The sequence below is a fragment of the Cricetulus griseus genome, chromosome 2 (genome assembly GCF_003668045.3).
Source record: "Cricetulus griseus strain 17A/GY chromosome 2, alternate assembly CriGri-PICRH-1.0, whole genome shotgun sequence".
Taxonomy (NCBI): domain Eukaryota; kingdom Metazoa; phylum Chordata; class Mammalia; order Rodentia; family Cricetidae; genus Cricetulus; species Cricetulus griseus.
Window position 1 is genome coordinate 200,184,250 of NC_048595.1, and position 21,673 is coordinate 200,205,922.

The 21,673-nt window shown below is 41.6% G+C and overlaps 3 protein-coding genes across 3 annotated transcripts; all 3 read right to left on the reverse strand.

The window, feature by feature from the left end:
* Window positions 1–4,739: 4,739 nt before the first annotated feature.
* On the reverse strand, window positions 4,740–7,134 carry LOC100773747 (protocadherin beta-14). Its single transcript, XM_027398085.2, has one exon. It carries the CDS (start codon window positions 7,131–7,133, stop codon window positions 4,740–4,742), a length of 2,394 nt encoding a protein of 797 aa, XP_027253886.2. The 5' UTR covers window position 7,134.
* Window positions 7,135–8,764: 1,630 nt separating this feature from the next.
* Window positions 8,765–14,374, reverse strand: LOC100773458 (protocadherin beta-6-like). The gene has a single exon (XM_027398086.2). The coding sequence runs from the start codon at window positions 12,178–12,180 to the stop codon at window positions 9,793–9,795; it is 2,388 nt and encodes a 795-aa protein (XP_027253887.1). The 5' UTR covers window positions 12,181–14,374; the 3' UTR covers window positions 8,765–9,792.
* A 2,382-nt stretch (window positions 14,375–16,756) lies between these two features.
* Window positions 16,757–20,579, reverse strand: LOC113830736 (protocadherin beta-6-like). The gene has a single exon (XM_035440180.1). The coding sequence runs from the start codon at window positions 20,247–20,249 to the stop codon at window positions 17,862–17,864; it is 2,388 nt and encodes a 795-aa protein (XP_035296071.1). The 5' UTR covers window positions 20,250–20,579; the 3' UTR covers window positions 16,757–17,861.
* Window positions 20,580–21,673: the final 1,094 nt, after the last annotated feature.

The following is a 21,673-nucleotide window of genomic DNA, read 5'->3' on the forward strand; positions in this document are numbered from 1 at the left end:
ACCCCCATCAGAAGACTCACAAACACCGGTAACTCCAGTTCCAGGGGGGTTTGATGCCCCTTCTGGTCTTCATGAGCTCTACACATACGCTGTGCACACACAGACAGCATATACTCATAAAAATACATGCATAAGGCTAGGGAGATGTCTCAGTTAGTAAGTGTCAGACACAAGAACAAATGAATAAGCACCCTAAAAGAAAAGGTAATAATTTTCAAATAGAAAATGGAGTGTCATAGTTACTTTTCTTGTTGCTGTTACAAAATACCTTGACAAAAGCAACTCAAGAGAGTTTATTTGTGCTCACATTTCCAGGTTATCATCCATCATGGTGGGGTAGTCAAGGTGGCAGGAGCTTGAAGCAGCTGGTCACATGACACCCACAGCGATGAAACAGAGAGGAACAGAAGAATGCTTCCGTTCAGCTTTGTTGTTTTTTTCCCTTATCTAATCCAGGATCCTAGGAACAGAATTGTGCTACCCACAGTGGGCAGGTCTTCATTGCTCAATTAATGCAATTAATATAATCTCCCAACCGGAATCCTCAAAGTCTTACTTAACCTGTATCACACCTTACAGAGGTACCTGAAGGCTTGTATCCTAAGTGAGTCTAGATCCTGTTAAATTGACAATAATAACCATAAAAGGAAGATAGTTGGTTGTGGGAATGTACTCAGTGGCAAAGTACTTGCTGGGTTTGGCCTACAAGTAAACCAAAAACAAAAAACAGAGGCTCCAGACCTCTAAGAAACATTTTATACACATGTACCTGAGGAATGATGTGAAGGAAAGCAATTTTGGCTCAATAATTTACCTAATTTATATTGTTCAAGTACAGAGAAAATAATTCAGCAAACAGTAAACGTTATATCAGTATTCATGAGTATTTTTTGAAATTAACTACTTAAGGCTGAAGTTCAGCTAACTATAACTATAGATGAATGGAGAAATTATGATGGAAGAACTAATGTAAAATTTGATGTAAAAATGTCTGAGGAGGTCTTCTCCCCTCCCTCTCCCTCTCCTCCTCAAGAGTAAGATTCATTAGCTGTAGGGGACACTTAACCACTTCTGGCATGTGACAAGATCTACCAGTTGTCCTTCTTTGAAACCTTTGGCATCACTACTCCTTTTAACGTCTCCTCTTCCTCCCTCTTCCCTCTCCATCCCTCCTCTTCCCCCTTCTCCTCCAAAGAAATAGGTTGACCAGCAGTCCAGTCTTGACTTCATCTCTCCTCACTCTATGAAAGTAGTGAAGTCAATAAGTTGTCAGTCTTCCCTCTTTGGGCTACGGTTTATGTGTGCTCACCCACAATGCCATGGTATTTGAATGGTTGTCAGAGGACAACTTGCAAGGAGTTTGAATACTTAATGTATGCAAGACCTGGAAATCAAACTTAGCTTCCTGGGCATGGTGGCAACTGGGTTTTCCCATCTCTTGTTTGTCTCCCTACAAATTTCCAGACTCTCCTGGCAATGGTGATGGCAGCCAATCCAGGGCATGCCAGACTGTACTGGCACCACAAAGCAGTATGAAGCCTACAGCCCTATGTTGAGCCTCAAATTAGAACTGGAGGTTACATTCACTGTAGTTCATACTGACATCCAAGAATGTACACTAGGTAATATGGACTGTTCTCCTTCCTAATTACACACCTGGGAACTACATGAAAATAAATTTTATCATTTGAATGTAGAAAGATGTTCTTTGCCCTATTTGTATAATGCACAAGTGATTCTATACTTCCAACCCAGCCCATTTGTCCTTTTCCAGTATACTCAATAAAAATGTTTTCATTAAAAATCTTTTAGGAGTGGTTTGGGAAATCACTCAGTAGTTAAGAGCACTTGTTGCTCTTTCAAAGGAATTTGGTTCTCAGAATATATCTTAAGAAAGTTGAAGTAATGATTCAAATGGAATATTCTCTTTGAAAAATAGTTTGACAATAATTCAAAAGATATTACTATCCAGGCTGTGGTGGCAGACACCTTTAACCCCAGCGCTCTGGAGGCAGAGGCAGGTGGATGTCTGTGAATTTGAGGCCAGCCTGGTCTACAGAGTGAGTTTCAGGACAGCCAGAGTTACGCAGAGAAATCCTATCTTAAAAACAAACAAAGATATAGTCACTTTGTACCACAGAAATTCTAATCATAGGCATATGCCAAAAGAATTAAAAACATATGTGCAAAAACCCCTTGTACACAAGTGTTCATCGCATCATTATTTATAATATCCAAAGTTTCTAATGTCTAATGAGAAAAGTATGGTACATTCATCCAATATAATATGAGTTACATAAATGAGTTAAGTTCTGATGTATGTCATAACAGGCTAGACCTTGAAAACATTATGCTAAGTGAGAGAAGCCAGACACAAAATGCTACACATAATAAGATTTTATGTATATGAAATGTACAGAATGAAAAAAATCCAAAGATATAGGAAACTGATTAGCAGTTTACCATAGACTAGAATGGTGTGTGTGTGTGTGTGTGTGTGTGTGTGTGTGTGTGTGTGTGTGTGTGTGGTTTGTTAATTGACATCAAGTTTGTTTTAGGGGTGATGAAAGCATTCTTAATTTTGATAGTGGTAATAATTAAACACACATATATACATATATGCAAACAACTAGACTAAAATCACATTAATTAAATATCATCAAAAATTTAAAACTTAAAGGTTGCTAAAAAAAGAAACATTCATAGAGAATGAATGAACTGTTTGAAAGCAAAACTATGATACCAGAGACTGAAATTTTAATCAGAAGAATAAGAAAGTAGCTGGAGAAGATCTACATTCTGGTAAAAATCAAAATAAAACATAGCAAGTAGAACACAGAAAAATTAAGCTGTGTGTGGTGGCACTAGTATGCAATCCCAGCACTTGGTAAGCTTAAGTGAGATCTCGAGTTCAGTGCTGCCTTGGCCAATGAAGTGAGTTCGAGGACACCCTAGGGTACATTAGACCATATATTAAAAAAGAAAGAAACAGAAAATTTAAACATAAGCAACCTACTTTTGAGCAATCAATTAAAGATTAAAATCAAGAAAAAATCTATCAAACAAATGAAAATGAACGCAACACTCAAGAATCTATGAGATACAGCAAAAACAGTACTAAGAAGGGAATTTATAGCAATAAATACTGCCACTAAAAACATAAAGCTCCAAAATAAAGTCTGTCATTATGTTTTGAAGGACCAAGAGGACAAGAGCAAACCAAGTTCAAAATTAGTAGATGAAAACAACTAGTAGGACAGAAACAAGCAATTAAGAGGCCGAGTAGCCCATAAAAGATGAATGCAACCAAGAACAGTTCTTTACTAAAAGGAAAAGAAAAACAAAAAATCAGAGATGAAAATGGAGACATTGCAATTGACACTACAAAAACACAAAGGATGGTGAAAGAATATAATGAACAGACATATGGCAACTCATTTTATAACCTAGACAAATTTTTGAAGAAACTTGATGGGACAATAGTAAGTGTCAGTTATTTAGAAGTCTTTTATCAAAGAAAAGCCAAAGACCAAATGGTTAAGCAGCTGAATTTCACCAAATATTTAAGTTATACTATCTACTACTTAATTAATATTAGTTCTCTCTGTGTGGCTACAAATGGCCACCAGAAGAGGGCATTGGAGCTCCCTGTAGCTGGGATTAAAGTCTTGATTCCAGCCACCAGACATGGGTGCTAGGAACTGAACTGGGGACCTCAGAAGAATATTTGCTCTTAAGCACCGAGTCATCTTTCCAGCCCCCGATAGTTTTAATAACATAAGTTTATTGTAATTCATGTTTAGAGAACTGTTCTCATTTCTTTAAGTCTCATTTACATTCATATGAAGAATTTACTCACGTATTCTTGTTTTTATGCTGGGCACTGGATCTGCGGCAGCATGCATGCTAAGCACATGTTCTTTCATTGAACTGCACCCCAAACTCCGTAGATATATTTTAGAATAATGTTGACATAATGAAAACTTTCTGGTGAAAGCATACTAATGTGTCTTCTTTGTACTTACTGTGTGTGTAGTAATTAAGAAGATTATATCATGTTATTAGAATGAGAATAAATATCTACACAAACCATTTATGGAAAATTAAGCACAAGTGTACGAATAAGTCTATCACTTTTTGGTAGATCAAAGTTTTTCAGAATGCCAAAAGATGACTTAATTAAATTTATCTATTTTAAAAGAAAATATCCCACTTAAAAACATAATTCTGATCAACCAATGGTTCTTTTGAAGAAAAATAGGGCTCTTGAGACCAGGTGACAGATTCATAGGATTTAGAAGATCACAGAAATGTTCACATAATTGAAAATTATTTTTTAAACTGAAAGCTACAATTTACAATAGCATTAAATTCATACTAATGATAAGCATGACTTTTGAAACTCGAGTCCTTTGATTACAAGAAATCAATGCACAGGCTCAAATACTGGGGACCTGAAAACATCTGTGACATTTTTAAAAGTGTGATGAAAATAATACCATCAAGAAAGAACATTTTGCAGCTACTGTGTGCACTTGATCACAAGCTGGCTAACAAAAGGGCAAGGGATTGTCGACAATTAGAAACAGATATATATATATATATTATATATATATATATTAGTTACATGTTACAATTAGTAACATGCTAATTGTCTCTTTAAAATGAGTGAAAACCTGGGAAACAACATATGCATCAGTGGAGACTGCAATTCATCACAAGAGGTCAAAGTACAACTTCTAGCTAAACCCCAAATGATCCCTAAAATTGGAATTTTCCTCGCCGTTGCTATAAACCCCTTCATTCAAGAAGTTGGGAAGTACTGGTTTAAGAAATTTGAACTCATTTGTCCCAGTACCTCCTGTCAGACACACCTCATACTGGTAGCTCTGGGACAGGGTCCCCGCACCACTGACATCCACCAGGTGACCAGGAAAGGGGCCCTCTGGAACAGAGCAGCCACCCAGAGAAGAGGCCCTGGCTCTCCTGCACAGCCTCACCGCCACGAACAGCAGCACAGACAAGAGGAAGAGCGAAGACACAGATGCCAAGGCGATGACCAGGTACAGCGTGAGCGCGTCTTCCTCCTGTGAAGATTCGCGCACCACCTCAGGCAGAGGCAGGTAGGGTTGAGAGAAGCCATCCACCACCAGCACATGCAGAGTGACAGTGGCAGACCTAGGAGGATCTCCATTGTCCTTGACCAGCAGCAGCAGCCTGTGCTTGGGAGCATCGCGCTCACTCAGCAGCCTGGAGGTGCGCACCTCGCCATTGTGAGCCCACACAGTGAACAGCCCTGGTTCCGTGGCCTTGAGCATCTGGAAGGACAGCCAGGCATTCTGGCCAGAGTCGCTGTCCACAGCCACCACCTTGGTGACCAGGTAGCCTGGCTCTGCCGCCCTGGGCAGCAGCTCTGTGCAGGGAGCAGACGCGTTCTGCAGAGGGTAGAGCACGAAGGGAGCATTGTCATTGGCGTCCAGCACGAGCACGCGCACCAGAGCCTGACTGCTGAGTGCAGGCGAGCCTTGGTCTGTGGCTCCCACGCGGAACTCGAAGGTCTGCAGAGCCTCATAGTCCAGCGCCCTGAGCGCGAACAGCTGCCCATTGTCTGCATTGATGGAGATGAGCGAGGAGAGGGCCAGCTGAGGGTCGTGGGTGGGCAGCAGCGAGTAGGTGATGTGGGCATTGGAGCCTGAGTCTGAGTCTGTGGCGCTGATGGTGCCTATGTGCAGGGCGGGGCTGTTGTTCTCCTGGACAAACAGGGTGTAGGAGGTTTGTGTGAAGGCGGGGGCGTTGTCGTTGACATCGGAGACCCGCACTGTTATGGTGTGCTGGGTTGTGAGCCTGGGTGTGCCCAGGTCGGTGACTGTGATGGTGATGTTGTACTCAGCTCTGCTCTCTCTGTCCAGTGCACCTTCCGTTACCAAGGTGTAGAAATTTTCTTCAGTAGGCTTCAAGAGGAAGGGAAGGCGGTCTTGGATGGAGCAAACCATTTCCCCATTCTCTCCAGAGTCTGGATCTGAAATTCCAAAGATCGCGACTACAGTTTCAGGAGCATTTTCTGGAATGTCACTGATAAGTAATGACATGCTGAGTTCAGGGGCGTTGTCATTTACATCCATCACGTCTATTACTACCGTGCATTTTCCTGAAAGTCCTCCCCCATCAGAGGCCTCGATTTCCATGCGGTAAGACTGAATTTCCTCGAAGTCCAGTAGTTTTCTTATTCTAATTTCTCCGGTGTCTGTATTTATTTCAAAAGCCCGAAGGACTTGTTTTGAGGCTTGAAAAAGCGAGTAGGTCATCTCTGCATTTGTCCCAGCATCTAAATCTCTTGCGGACACAGTGAGAACAAGTGAGCCCACGGGGCTGTTCTCTTGAACCTGCACCTCATAGAGCCCCTGGGCAAATTCTGGGGCATTGTCATTAATGTCCAGGACCATGACGAGAACCTGGGTAGTCCCAGTCTTTGGGGGTGACCCACTGTCCAGAGCCGTGAGTGTTAGTCTAACCTCTGCCTGTTCCTCCCGGTCCAGTGCGTTGTCCAGCACCAGCTCAGGGTATTTCCTGCCATCGCTGTGATTGCGGGTGAGAAGGTGGAAATGGGAGTTGGTGCTGATGGTATAGTTCTGAACTGTGTTGCTACCTACGTCCAAATCTTGAGCTATTTTCAATGGAAACTTGGCCCCTGGATGGCTGCTTTCCAGGATTTTAAGGAGAATTTCATCTTCCATGAATTCTGGGGCATGGTCATTTACATCTTGGAGCTGTATTTCCCCTTGAATAAATTGCACTGGACTTTTTAGTAACACCTGGAATTGTAGGATGCACGGGTCCATGCTCCCGCATAACTCCTCCCGATCCAATTTTTCTTTCAGAACCAATTTTCCACTCTTCTGTTCCAGCTGTAAGAGCTGTTTGTTCCCTTTGTTAAGAATCTGGGCGCCCCTGGTGACCAGATCCCTTAAACCCAATCCCAAATCTTTTGCTAGGTTGCCCACCAAAGAGCCCCTGTCTGTTTCCTCTAGAACGGAATACTTAATGGTCACACTGCCTGCCTCCCACAATAGAAACAGGAAGACAATGGCGGTCACTTGCCTTTTCAGTAGTGCCTTGTGGAGTGGTGTCTCCATCATTCCTCAGGTCCAAAAGATGCAGCAGTAAGTTACTCACACTACAATTACTCTGTGAACAACTCAGGAATCTTGGCTCAATAATTTTCAGCTTCTTTTCTGTTTAACATTGCTGTACACGGTGAATCTGCCTCTCTGAAGGGGTCTATCGGCAGAAATGTGAAAAGCTCCCTTCCTCAGCTGCAAGTAATGGCTCTGCTTTTACAGGCAGGCTTTCTGCAGGTTTTCGTTTCCTTAGCCTGCAGCGCCACCAAGCGTTCTGTTTTACAACTTCAGGTAATTTTTGTTTCAAAGCGCTCTCTCTGTAAGGGCTAAAATGCTCACCTTTCGGATCAAAGTGTTCTGTTCGTTTCTTTCTGGCTCCTTTCTCCCTAAGCCTCATTTGGAAGCCTTGCTATAGCTAATCCGTGTGAGAGAAATATACATCTTCCTTATAAAGTTACAAATTCAGTACAGAAATCTCCACAGAGACTGTCATTCATTTAACAATTGCTTTTCTATACAGGAATTCATTTAGTTTCTGATCATAGCACCATGGAGGAAACACAGTTTTTTTTTTTTTTTGCTCTTGGAAGGGATTCCAATCTATTAAAAATTGATAGTTTTTTTCTGTTTGTAAGTAAAAATATTATTTAAAAAAAAACAGATCATAACTGCTAAATGGCAATGTGCCTATAACTCATGAAGGGAAACTAAAAGGTGATTTTTGTTTGTTTGGTTTTCCTCTCTGTGGTGTAGTCTTAGGACCTTTCATACATAAATGTGCTGTGTGTGGTGACCAATAAAGTTGAATGGAGATGGTCACTTGTTTATAAGTAGTCTGTTCTGGCTCAGAGTTCAACTGTCTTCTCTACAAATATGAAGAAGATAATGAAGTCAATAAAGTAAAAATGACCCTTTCTGGGAAAGGATTTTGACCTATGTGCCTTGAGTAGGGGACCTTTGGGCTGTGGAAACTGTGTAATTGAAAAACACTGAAGCTCCAACCAGAGCTGTGTGGTTGGAATGAAAGAAAGAAGAAACTCCCACCACCCCCAAGAATAAGGATGCTATTTGAAAAACAGGGCAAGTATCCCAGAATTCCAAAGAGCAAATGTTTCCTTTGGCCATTATATTTCACTTTGATTAAAGTTAAAAGTAAAATATTCACCCATCACCTTAATATAATAATTTGCCTTCCATTGATAGAAATTTGGAAAGAACTTTTTCAAAGGATGATGGCAACTGTAACCTACAAAACAAGACTATGAATATAAATGGCTTTGTAGTTAATAAATGATGCTCATAGAATGTTAGAGGAGAAAATGCGGATACTTGGAAACAGGAAGGAGAAATTTGGAAAATATAACTTGGATTTGAAAAATAACATTAAACTCTTAAACCTTTAGACAAAAACGAGATAAAACTTGCTTTCCTGGATTTTATGCTCAATGAAATGTAGAGTGTGCAGAAAGATGCTTTTTGTATTGAAGGAAAGAAGACAATCTCAGTAAGCAATAATGTTTAAATTTTCACGTAATTAAAATTAAAATAAAAGCTTCATTCATGACAAAGGCACATTGGAGAGAATGTTAGTACTTTTTTGTAGAAAATGTTTTTTTTTTCAAAAAAAAGGGACTGTTGGATGGATGTTTCAGCAAATATTTATTTGGCATTTGTAAATACTTTGATGCTAAAAGACCGTAGTGTTCTTACAGAAGGTCACAAACTATTGATAACTTAGTAAAATCTATATTTAAGAAACATGTGAACTATTAAAATATACTAAAAAATAATTATGCATAAATAAGGTATGTGTCTTAGCACTTAGGTTTCCTTACTTTTATACTTATTTGGAGGTGCACATGATAACTAGTTACCCCAAAATGAGATTAAATTTGCAAAATTCAGTAATATCAACTATCCCCATTTAAAACATTCCTACACACTAATAGGGACATTAATCACTTGTTTGGAATGCAATCTCAAGGGTTTTACATGATAATATATTTAAAAGATTATTTGATTTCAAATTTGACTAAAAATACTTTTAAGTTGTTTTACAAGTTAGTGTCACTAATTTATAAACAACTGTAAAGTATAATAGAGAAACTGGTGAAATCTCCAGAAACTGACTATTTAGAAATGCAGTCTTGATGGGCAGTGGTGGTGCAAGCCTTTGATCCCAGCAACGGGGATTAGGGGCAGAGGCAGGCGGATCTCTGAGTTCAGGGCTATGCTAGTCTACAGAGAGAGTTCCAGGACAGCCAGGGCTACCCAGAGAAACCCTGTCTTGAAAAAAAAGTGCAATCCAAAGAATATTAGCAACAAGGCAGGCCAGGCCATGACAGAGGTCTGTAATCATTGTACTATGGTGACAGAGGCAGGTGGGTCTCTCGATGTTCCAGGCCAGCCAGTTCTACAAAACAAGATCCAGACCACCATAGTGTAGAAAGTAAGACCATGTCTCAAAAATAGAAGTAAATAAACAAATAAAAAGGTTGACAATTTAGCTCTATGGCTGAGTTTCCCTAACACGAATAAGACACTGGATTCCAGTTCTGGGACCTGTCATAAAATGTAATACCATTAGCCTCAGTCAACATACATCAATAGCATGCAGATTCAGGTTAAAAGATAGCTCTAAGCTTAAACAGAATTTACTACTACACTACAGTATTTAGATGAATAGGAAGCTATTCCGAAGGTTAGGGCTTTCCTCTGTTTTCCTCTCAGAGTCCAAAGGAGGGAATTGGGGATTCATTGCCTTTAGAAATTTGAACTCACCAGTCCCAGAGTCTTCCCTCAGACACACCTCATACTGGTAGCTCTGGGACAGGGTCCCCGCACCACTGACATCCACCAGGTGACCAGGAAAGGGGCCCTCCGGAACAGAGCAGCCACCCAGAGAGGAGGCCCTGGCTCTCCTGCACAGCCTCATTCCCACGAACAACAGCACAGACAAGAGGAAGAGCGAAGACACTGACGCCAAGGCAATGACTAAATAGAGTGTGAGCACATCATCATCCTGCACTGAGTCGGGCGCCACCTCAGGCAGAGGCAGGTAGGGCTGAGAGAAGCCATCCACCACCAGCACTTGCAGAGTGACAGTGGCAGACCTAGGAGGATCTCCATTGTCCTTGACCAGCAGCAGCAGCCTGTGCTTGGGAGCATCGCGCTCACTCAGCTGCCTGGAAGTGCGCACCTCGCCATTGTGAGCCCACACGGTGAACAGCCCTGGCTCTGTGGCCTTGAGCAGCTGGAAGGACAGCCAGGCATTCTGGCCAGAGTCGCGGTCCACTGCCACCACCTTGGTGACCAGGTAGCCTGGCTCCGCAGCCCTGGGCAGCAGCTCTGTGCAAGGAGCAGACGCGTTCTGCAGAGGGTAGAGCACGAAGGGAGCATTGTCATTGGCGTCCAGCACGAGCACGCGCACCAGAGCCTGACTGCTGAGCGCAGGCGAGCCTTGGTCTGTGGCACCCACGCGGAACTCGAAGGTCTGAAGAGCCTCATAGTCCAGAGCCCTGAGCGCGAACAGCTGCCCGTTGTCTGCATTGATGGAGATGAGCGAAGAGAGGGCCAGCTGCGGGTCGCGGGTGGGCAGCAGCGAGTAGGTGATGTGGGCATTGGAGCCTGAGTCTGAGTCTGTGGCGCTGATGGTGCCTATGTGCAGGGCGGGGCTGTTGTTCTCCTGGACAAACAGGGTGTAGGAGGTTTGTGTGAAGGCGGGGGCGTTGTCGTTGACATCGGACACCTGCACTGTTATTGTGTGCTGGGTTGTGAGCCTGGGTGTGCCCAGGTCGTTGACTGTGATGGTGATGTTGTACTCAGCTCTGCTCTCTCTGTCAAGTGCCCCATCTGTTTCCAAAGTATAGAAATTCTCCGTGGATGGTCTTAGAAGAAATGGAAGATTGTCATCTATGGAACATGTAACCTCCTGGTTATTTTCCGAGTCTGCGTCTGAAAAGCTGAACACTGCCACTGTGATGTCTGGCAAATTTTCAGGGATGGGGCTGTTGAGTGAGGATAGGATCACTTCCGGAGCATTGTCATTCACGTCCAATACCTGCACGACTAAAGAGCACTTTCCGGTTAGCCCGCCACCGTCTATGGCCTCAACACCCACATGGTAGGACTGGAATGCTTCAAAATCCAAAGTGCTTCTCAGTCGAATTTCTCCTGTCTTTGTGTCTATTACAAAAGGCTCATTAATATCATCATCCTGAAATAGTGCATAAGAAACCTCTCCAAAGGTTCCTGTATCCAAATCGCTCGCTGAGACGGTAATAAGCAGTGTGCCAACGGGGTTGTTCTCTGGGACTTGGACCTCATAGAGCTCCTGAGAAAATTCGGGAGTGTTGTCATTTATATCCAAGACAAGTATTTGGATCTCCGTGGTCCCTGACCTGGGTGGAGACCCGCCATCTAACGCAGTGAGCGTTAGTCTGAGCTGAGCCTGCTCCTCATGGTCCAATGCCTTGTCCAACACTAGCTCGGGGAATTTCTTGCCATCACTGCGGTTACGAGTGAGTACGTGGAAGTGACGGTTGTCGCTGACAGTGTAGCTCTGAATGCTGTGGCTGCCAGTGTCTAGGTCCTGTGCCATTTTCAAAGGGAGTATCTTTCCCGGCGCAGTTATTTCTGATATTTTAAGGAGCACCTCTCTGGCTGGGAACTCTGGGGCGTGGTCATTTATATCTATAACTCTCAGTGCAGCCTGATAAAACTGCAATGGATTGTTTAGTAACACCTGGAAAGGCAGCATACAGGGCTCCGCGGAACCACATAGCTCTTCCCGGTCCAGCTTTTCATTGAGCACCAAATCCTGGGTCTGTGGGTCAAACTGCAAATACTGTCTGTTCCCCTTGAAAACCACTCTAGCGCCCCGAGCAGCCAGTTCTCCCACCCTTAGTCCCAAGTCCTTAGTCAAATTGGCCACAAAAGTACCGCTTTCTGTCTCCTCCAGCATGGCATACTGAATTGATTCTGAACCCACCTCCCATGAAAGCATCAATGCAATTAAAATCATCACTTGCCTTGCATTGCACCACGCCTTTGTGTGTAGCATCTCTACTGATACAGGAGGGAAAACCCCCTTCAGCTCTTAATCACGGAGGTATCTTTGGCCTTCCGGAAAGTCTTCGTTGTGGAATTTTTTGGATTTTATCTTACAAGTTCCTGGTGATTCCTCTCCTCCGGAATGCTTTTGTCTTAGCTGCAGTAGCAAACGGTTCTGTATTTCGCTTCAGTTTCCGGGCGAAACTGGAGTCTAAGGACTCTAAAGACTTGTTACTCATTCTCTTAGCCTACACCGCCACCATGCGTTCAAATCAATAACTTCATGAGCTATTTTCAGATAAACACTGAACATTATCAAGACTGAGCATTATAAAGACTTTTATCCAAATCTAAGCATAAAACTTTTGAGTTGAGTCATTGTTTCTCAAACTGACTGTGTAAAGGGTTTCTTAGGGATCTTGTTTGTGAGTGAATGCTTGTGTTTTGTTTTTAATTTGGTTTTCAAGCTCACTCTAGATCTTGAGTCAAACTGCCTGCTGATCTAAGGGAAATCCAGACTTCAATCTCTCATGTGTAGGAACATTTAAGAATCACTCTTCTGGCCATGAAAACTTCCCACAGTCAGCTTCTATTCTTTAGCAGTGCAGCTGATCTCTAATGAGTTATATAAATTCATGCGTTTGAGAGGTGCACTGCTTAATTGTCCTAATAATCACATCAACAAATTATTAAAATGTAAAAGTTGATCAGAAACATAAATGTTGAACTAAAGATTAAGTTGTCTAAAGTACATGACTCATAAACAGCATGAACAACAGACTTTGTTACAAGGGCCACATGAGAATAGTAATGGTAATCATGAGACTATTGAGGTGGAAACTGTGGCCAAAAGGTGCATATGATAGCAATATCTAAACAAAATGGATAATTTAAAATAGGAATTAGGAGCAATTGATATTCATCATAAGAACTTTAAGATTTAATTTGATTTCTAAGTGAGTAGAATTAGTCATGGTTTTGAGAAATCTAAGAGTTTTGCTATAACCTTTCATTGGACAAAATGTCCTCATGTTGATTGACCAAAGATCAAAGTTATTCTAAGAAATGTCATGATGCATAAAATCACATTCAATGATGCACAGTGATGTACAACTCTAATCCCAGTACTGAGGAGTCTGAAACAGATGCATAGCAAGCTTGAGGGAAGAAAGACAGTGTCTCCACAAACAACAAACAGAAATGCAGATAATGTCATGGTTATATTCTGTTATTGTCTTGCCTTTTTCTTATCATATGAATTGGAAAGTGTCTTTAAATATTTAAAATGTGAGTGAGTACTCATTAAAGAACATAAGATAGGTTAAAAATAATTGATTTCTGATGCAGTTTGATTTATTTACAGATAAATTCTATTAAGGCTGAGAAAACTTTTTCATTTAAGAGCCAAGACAATAGGAAATCGGAATATATTAAACACATCTCTAAGTAAAATAAATAAAATTAAAATCTGATTGTTGAGATCATCTTAGAGCTAGAAATCACATATGTGCATCCAATGAAATAAAGAAAATGAGAACATCAGTAGCACAGTCCTCCAGTGTTTACTTGAAAAACTGAGTATGGACATTTCTTGAGCATGTGAATTACAAATGAAACTAATGGAGTAAAACCAACAGTCATAAATATTATGGATGGGTTATTTCTAGATCATTTCTGAATGTTCCTTCCAATTGGTCTCATGGTTAGTCATTGTTGTTAGTTGAATTGAACAAGGTTGGTAAAGCTGACTCCTGCAGTGTGAAATCTCATAGGCTGGAGCCATAATCAGAGAAGGAAAAGAAGAAAGGCCACCAGGTAAGCAATGACTACTCTAGGTTCTGGCCACCTTGATGGCTGTTCTTCCTTCCATGATGAAATGAAACCCTCGGTCAAAATAAACCCTTCATTGCTTAACATTTTGTCAGAGCAACGGGAGGTCTGACTAACAGCGGGTTCTGAGTTCTGATTCCAGCAATGGCATACTTATCTCCCAAAGTCCTTTATTCAGTCTGTGGCTACAGTAGCACCAGGTGTCTTCAAATAAGGCTTATAAAATATTCCCAATTTCAAAACAATTTTATAATCAGCATTACAGCATGTGTTGAATTCAACGTAGACAAAGAAAATTCCTTTAGAAGCATTAGTATTTACATGAGAAAGTATCTTGATATCACTCCCAAAAATACCAGTTGAGCATGTCAAGATGCCCTTTTCATGGAAATTACATTTTATAGTAAATTACATTAGATCCTCACAGAAGATCTAATGTAACATACCTCTGCTTGCTCTCTTTTTCTTTTCAATAGAGTCAAGCTGATTTTACTTCCAAAAACATGTTTTCATGAGGAGATATTAAACATTTTTGTCATGAGAAATGTCTAACATGAAAAGGGAAATGAGATATACTTCTACATACACATTACTCAGATTTATAACATTATCTTGTTTCCTTTATGATTTTCCTCCCATTCTGTTGCCAACAAATACTTGTTTTTCTATGGCTCCTTTTTCTTTTATTGAAATTAGATTCTTCTCTCATATAATGTATCCTGAACAGTTTCCCTCCCTCCACTCTTCCCAGTTCCTATCACTTCCCCCCTCCCCAGATTCAACCCTCAACTTCCTTTCTGAAAAGAACAGGCCTCCAAGAGACAACAACCAAATATGACAAAACAGGATACAATCAGTCAAGGCAAAAGCCCTCATATCGGACTTGGCTGGGCAAGGCACCCAATAAGAGAGAAAGGGTCCCAAGATCAGGCAAAAGAGTCAGAGACACCCCTTACCGTTCAGAGTCCCACAAAACATTTACATAACAGCAGTAGCATACAAAAGGACCTGGAGCCATGCAGGCCCTGTGCTTGCCGCTTCAGACTCTGAGAGCCCGTATGAGTCCTGCTCAGTTAATATGGTGGGCCATGTTCTCCTGATGCCCTCCACCCCCTCTGACTCCTACCATTTTTCCTCCTCCTTCTGTGGGGTCCCCAAGCTCCCAGCTCTGAACTGATCAAATTATGGCCCATTTCTTAAGGTAAAATTTACAGAAATTCAAACTCACCAACCTTGAAAATCTTAAAAATTGTGGGATGTTGGCAAGTTTTAGGGTGAAACAGACATAAAAGAAAGGATAAGAATGCCATTCATTAAATAAAATTAAACTTACTAGTCAAACACTAAAAGAAGCTTTTGGTTTAATCAGGCAAGTACTCAATACAGTGACAGAGCTATAAGAATGGAAACTTGAGATCATTTTAAGTGTGATACTTAGTGTATATAATCAGCAATCATGACAGATTATCTAAAGATTATGCAAAATAAGTAATGGACTAAGGCTGACAACACAAAGTTGGGAAATAAGATGAAAGGATTGGCAGGATAATTTTATTGTGAGGTTTCTGGTTGTTCCTCACAGATTGTTTTCTTCCTCTAATATCTTCACATAATTGTCATCTGTGTTCTCTCTCCCTTCTTCTTCTTCTTCTCTCTCTCTCTCTCTCTCTCTCTCTCTCTCTCTTCTTAAAGACACCAGATCCCTTCTTATTAAGTGTCTATCCTAAACACATATTGTAATATATTAATCTCATTAGAAGCTTTATCTAAGCTGGACATGGTGACACACAACTTTGAACCCAGCACTTGGGAGGAAGAAGCTGGAGGATCTCTGTGAGTTCAAGGCCAGCCTGGTCTATACAACGAGATTCAAGTCTTCCAGGACTATGTGGCAATGTCACTTCTCAAAAAGAGAAGATATAAAGTCCTGCTTAAATAGCACCAGACTTTATGGCAGTAGGTACCATGCTTAACTATATTATCTTCAGGGGCTAAAATTTCTGCTGATAATAGTTACAAACATCTAAATAATAAATGAGTTGGTTAAAAAGAACTTTTTAAAAGGTTTGGAAGTGCTTTTGAGCTGGGGAGATGTTTTGATGGTTGAAAGCACTTACTCGCACAAGCATTAAAGACCCTGGTTCAAACACCCAGAACTCACATAAGGACTAGACACCCATGGCAGAAGCATCTATATTTCTCAATTCTCCTTTAAGAAGATGGGAGGCAGATACAAGAGAATCTCTAGAAGCTCTGGCAACAGCTTATATATACAGCAGAAAAAACAGCAATGAGACCCTGTCTGAAATAAGGTGGAAGGCTATCCCAGGGTTGTCTTCTGACCTCCACAAATGTCTTGGTCCAAACATGCCTGAATTGTAGATACACACACATACAATGATTGTCAATAAGACCAGGATTTGGAAATGATGTGGACAAAGTTGTACATGTAGATTTTGCTACTTGCAGTGTAAGTTGCTACAACCAATTTGGAAACCTAGTTGGAAATATCTACTGAAAGTTTACTTATACAACTCTACCCCCAAGAAGTGAATGTTCATCACAATTGCAAATATACATCTAGCCAAATATATATATATATATATATATATATATTCATATTATTATTTAAAACAGACAAATATTACACTAAGACAAATTAATAATACAGTAAAAACTTGTGACATACTCCACTAGAATAATTTATGTTAATAATAATAAAATAAGATTAAAAGTGGTATTATGTATACATTTTATGAACACAATATAGAGTGAAAGAAGATTAACACACAGCAGTTGGTACTCTACAAGGAACTTACATAAACCCCAAAGCCACAAGACCACACAATTGAAAGTCAGCATGATTGCTATACTTGGGCCAATAGTGCTTGTAAAGGATCATTTATGTAGTACCTGGGACGTTAGTGATGCTTTATTTTTCCCTGGCATTGATGGCATGTTGTGTTCTTAACTTGTAAAAACACATTCAGCTGAACATTAAGGATTTTCTTTGTCATGCTATACTTTGAGTTAAAGGTTTAACTATTTCTTTGACCACAGGGATGAAGACTGAACAAAAAACCCACAACTGTCTGTGAAAGAGTGTTTCCATTGAACCACGTTTTCTTGGATATGGTTTGCAACATCATTTATGACCATTCCATCAACAATGATTTAAATAAAGAAAATGATGTTAAAGCAGTTTGCAATTTCAACTTAGATTCAAGTAGAATACACAGAAAATACAACTAGTATTTGATCTTTATTAAGGCAAACTTCACCACAGCTGAGCCTGTTGGTTCATGCTAATAATCTGACTTAGGACGACACAAGCAGATGGATCACCACAAATTTTTGGCCAATGTGTATTTAACGTTCCAGATCAGCTAGGGTTACAAAGTAAGACTGCATCTCAAATAACAAAACAAATTGCCACTAACAATAAAAGAAGTTCTTATTCCTTACAGTAAATACCAGTTCTAAAAAAGAGCAAAAAATACAAACTCATCCATGCATTGGTAGGGCATAGACATATAAACAAACAGCTGGGCACTGGTGGCGTACACCTTTAATCCCAGCACGTGGGAGGAAGAGGTGGAACTCTGAGTTTGAGGCCAGCCTGGTCTACAAAGCTACACAGAGAAACCGTGACTCGAAAAAATAAAAAGAAAGAAAGAAAGAAGGAAGGAAATATAAACAAACACGATGGAGTAGAATCAAACTTTCTATACTAGGATGAAATCTGAATAGACAAATACAAAACAAAAGATAAACACACATTTCAGGAAGAAGATTCACTGCACTCTGTATCAGGAATAGTTAACGATAAATGAGGTAAATACTTAAAAATAACTAACGGCTCTAATAGAATTCAAAGCTGTTACGCACAGGAGCATTTTCTCTTTCTTCAGCAGTCGCCTGAGTCTGAAGGTTAGGAAATAATGGTTTAAGAAATTTAAACTCATTTGTTCCAGTACCACCTTTCAGACACACCTCATACTGGTAGCTCTGGGACAGGGTCCCCGAGCCACTGATGTCCATCAGGTGACCAGGAAAGTGTCCCTCAGGCAAAGAGCAATCACGCAGAGAGGTCTCCCTGGCCCTCCTGCACAGCCTCACACCCACGAAAAGCAGCACAGAGAAGAGGAAGAGGGAAGACACTGACGCCAAGGCAATGACTAAATAGAGTGTGAGCACATTATCATCCTGCACTGAGTCGGGCGCCACCTCAGGCAGAGGCAGGTAGGGCTGAGAGAAGCCATCCACCAACAGCACATGCAGAGTGACACTGGCAGACCTAGGAGGATCCCCATTGTCCTTGACCGCCACCAGCAGCCTGTGCTTGGGAGCATCGCGCTCACTCAGCAGCCTGGAGGTGCGCACCTCGCCATTGTGAGCCCACACGGTGAACAGCCCTGGTTCCGTGGCCTTGAGCAGCTGGAAGGACAGCCAGGCATTCTGGCCAGAGTCACGGTCCACAGCCACCACCTTGGTGACCAGGTAGCCTGGCTCCGCCGCCCTGGGCAGCAGCTCTGTGAAGGGAGCAGACGCGTTCTGCAGAGGATAGAGCACGAAGGGCGCATTGTCATTGGCGTCCAGCACGAGCACGCGCACCAGCGCCTGGCTGCTGAGCGCAGGCGAGCCTTGGTCTGTGGCGCCCACGCGGAACTCGAAGGTCTGCAGGGCCTCATAGTCCAGCGCCCTGAGCGCGAACAGCTGCCCGTTGTCTGCATTGATGGAGATGAGCGAGGAGAGGGCCAGCTGAGGGTCGTGGGTGGGCAGCAGCGAGTAGGTGATGTGGGCATTGGAGCCTGAGTCTGAGTCTGTGGCGCTGATGGTGCCTATGCGCAAGGCGGGGCTGTTGTTCTCCTGGACAAACAGGGTGTAGGAGGTTTGTGTGAAGGCGGGGGCGTTGTCGTTGACATCGGACACCTGCACTGTTATGGTGTGCTGGGTTGTGAGCCTGGGTGTGCCCAGGTCGTTGACTGTGATGGTGATGTTGTACTCAGCTCTGCTCTCTCTGTCCAGTGGTCCCTCTGTCACTAAAGTGTAATAGTTCTTGAAAGTGGGTTTTAAGAGAAATGGGAGATCGTTCTGAATAGAACACACCACCCTTCCATTGTCCCCGGAATCTGGGTCAGAAACACTGAAAACAGCAACTACAGTCTCCAGGGAGTTTTCTGGGATAGGGCTTGTGAGCTTTCTGATAGTCAGCTCTGGGGCATTGTCATTCACATCCAACACCTGTACAGCCACAGTGCATTTCCCCGAAAGGCCACCTCCATCCGTGGCCGCAATTTCTATGTTATAATGGTTAGTTACCTCGAAATCCAACTGTTTACTCAGACGAATTTCTCCTGTGACCCCGTCTATTACAAATGGTTGAGAAGCTCCACCGCCTTGAAACAGAGAGTAGACTACATTCCCATGTATCCCAGCATCTAAATCCATGGCAGAGACTGTCAGAACTAAAGCATTGACAGGGCTGTTCTCAGGGACCTGAACCTCATAGAGCGACTGTACAAACTGGGGGGCGTTATCATTGATATCCAGGACTTCAATGCGAACTGTGGTCGTCCCAGACCTGGGCGGAGACCCTCCATCCACAGCAGTGAGGGTTAAAGTGAGCTCAGGCTGCTCCTCCCTGTCCAGAGCTCTGTCCAGCACCAGCTCTGGGTATTTCCTGCCATCAGCTCGACTGAGAGTGACCACATGGAAATGGAGGTTGGAGCTGACTGTGTAGTTCTGAACAGCATTGTTCCCTATGTCAGAGTCCTGAGCTGCCTTCAGAGGAAACACAGTTCCTGGTTGGACATTCTCTGGGATTTTTAGGAGCATTTCCCTGTGAGGGAACTCTGGAGAATGGTCGTTTATGTCTGTGAGCTGCAGGTCAGTTTGGAAGAACTGCACAGGGTTTTCCAGTATGAGTTGGAAGTGCAGCAGACAGGGTTCTGTCACCCCACACAGCTCCTCACGATCTAGTTTTTCCTTTAAGAGTAAATTCCCAGTCTCTGTATCCAGCTGCAAGAGCTCTTTGTTTCCTTTGTAATGGATTTGCGCCCCTCTAGTGGCCAGTTCCCCCACCCTGAGCCCCAGAGCTTTTTCCAGGTTAGCCACCAAGTAGCCACTCTCTGTTTCTTCTGGCATGGAGTATCTAATTGTCTCTGAGCCAGCCTCCCCCCAAAGCAACAATATAGTAAGAAAAAAGACTTGCCTTTTTTCTGCCGTTTGTCTTAGAGCTGTCTCCATTGTTCAGATGCAGTCCAGATGGTGCTGCTGCTTCTTCAAGTCGATTACAATCTGCTCATGAGGGTTCGTGAAAATGTTGAACTAAATCTGATTAGTGACACCTTCTTCCCAAATTCTCCCAGAAACCGTTCTTAGTACCGTCTCCTTCAACCAGCCTCTGAAGTTCTGGTTCTCAGTTTAAATGACATGGTGTCCTGGTCCTCTGCAGAGCCCATTCTTCACACTCTTAGCCTGCAGCGCCACCAAGTGTCCTTATTTGTCCTTGCATTGCATTTTGCCATTTCCTCCAAATATCAACTTTGATGTATTTCAGCGTCCATTTAATTTATATATGAATTATAAGCACAGTTTTTAGCTATTGGAAGTTCTAAATATGATTTTGCTGAATTCAGTTTGGTTGTAAGAATAAATTTTAGAACAAACGAAGAAGGTATTAACGTTTTATTATATGAGTACAGAGTAGATGAATCAGATTTCTAGTGTACGTTTATAATTGATTTTGTTCAAGAAATATATATATATATATATATATATATGTATATATATTATGAGGAAAATGCCACAATTGCATAACCCGTTGAATTTTTGTAATATCATTCAGGTCAGCACAGATAAAAAATAAAATAGGCCAAGTTCCAAGAGATTCTGGTCTGTTATTTTTTCATTACTTTGTTTCTCAAAAAAAAATAAATATTTTTTTCATGTCTAGTTGTATCCAGACTATCAAATCGAGATAGTTGTCTCTTATCCCTGTTAACATATGTGTTGTCTTCTCAATATTTAGAAATTTAGTGCTTGTGTGGTGACTTCATGTGTAAAGTTAATGAACATTTGTCTGTTTTTCATGAAGTGATGCACATTTTCATACTGAGTGGCCATCAGGTAGAGCCTTGTGAGGAGCTTGTTCCTGTCTTTTATATATTTTTCCAAAAATTGAGCATCTGTTGATTTGCTGGTTGGTCTAAAAGAGCATCTTGGTTATTCTGGGTATAATCTCTTTTTCAAATATATATGCTCAAACATTTCCCATTCTATGCCTTGAATTTTCTTGATATTGTGGTTTGATAAATCAAACATATTAATAGTGTTTAGTTTGATCATGCAGTACTTTTCAATTTTGTTTAGTACTTTTAAATTTCCAAAAATTAAGGTCATAAAATAATGCATATATTTTGAAAGTTTACTTATTCACTTAAAATATGTTTTGTATGAATTAAGTTGGGGTTCTTGATTTCCAAATACTTTACACCATGTTATAAAGGTGATGCACCCCTCCTGGGGGGCTATCACTGTCCTGAATCAGGGTGGTTACAGATCTTCCCCAGTGTTCCAGTTTTCTCTCTGATGGTAATGTAATACTCTTTTGTCTTCATTACTCTAGACTTATCACAGATTTCATTGAGATGAAAGTCTCCTTTTTAAAG

Excerpts from the sequence above, each read along its gene's own strand:
- LOC100773458 (XM_027398086.2), bottom strand. The coding sequence starts at position 12,180 with ATGCTACACACAAAGGCGTGGTGCAATGCAAGGCAAGTGATGATTTTA.
- LOC113830736 (XM_035440180.1), bottom strand. The coding sequence starts at position 20,249 with ATGGAGACAGCTCTAAGACAAACGGCAGAAAAAAGGCAAGTCTTTTTT.
- LOC100773747 (XM_027398085.2), bottom strand. The coding sequence starts at position 7,133 with ATGGAGACACCACTCCACAAGGCACTACTGAAAAGGCAAGTGACCGCC.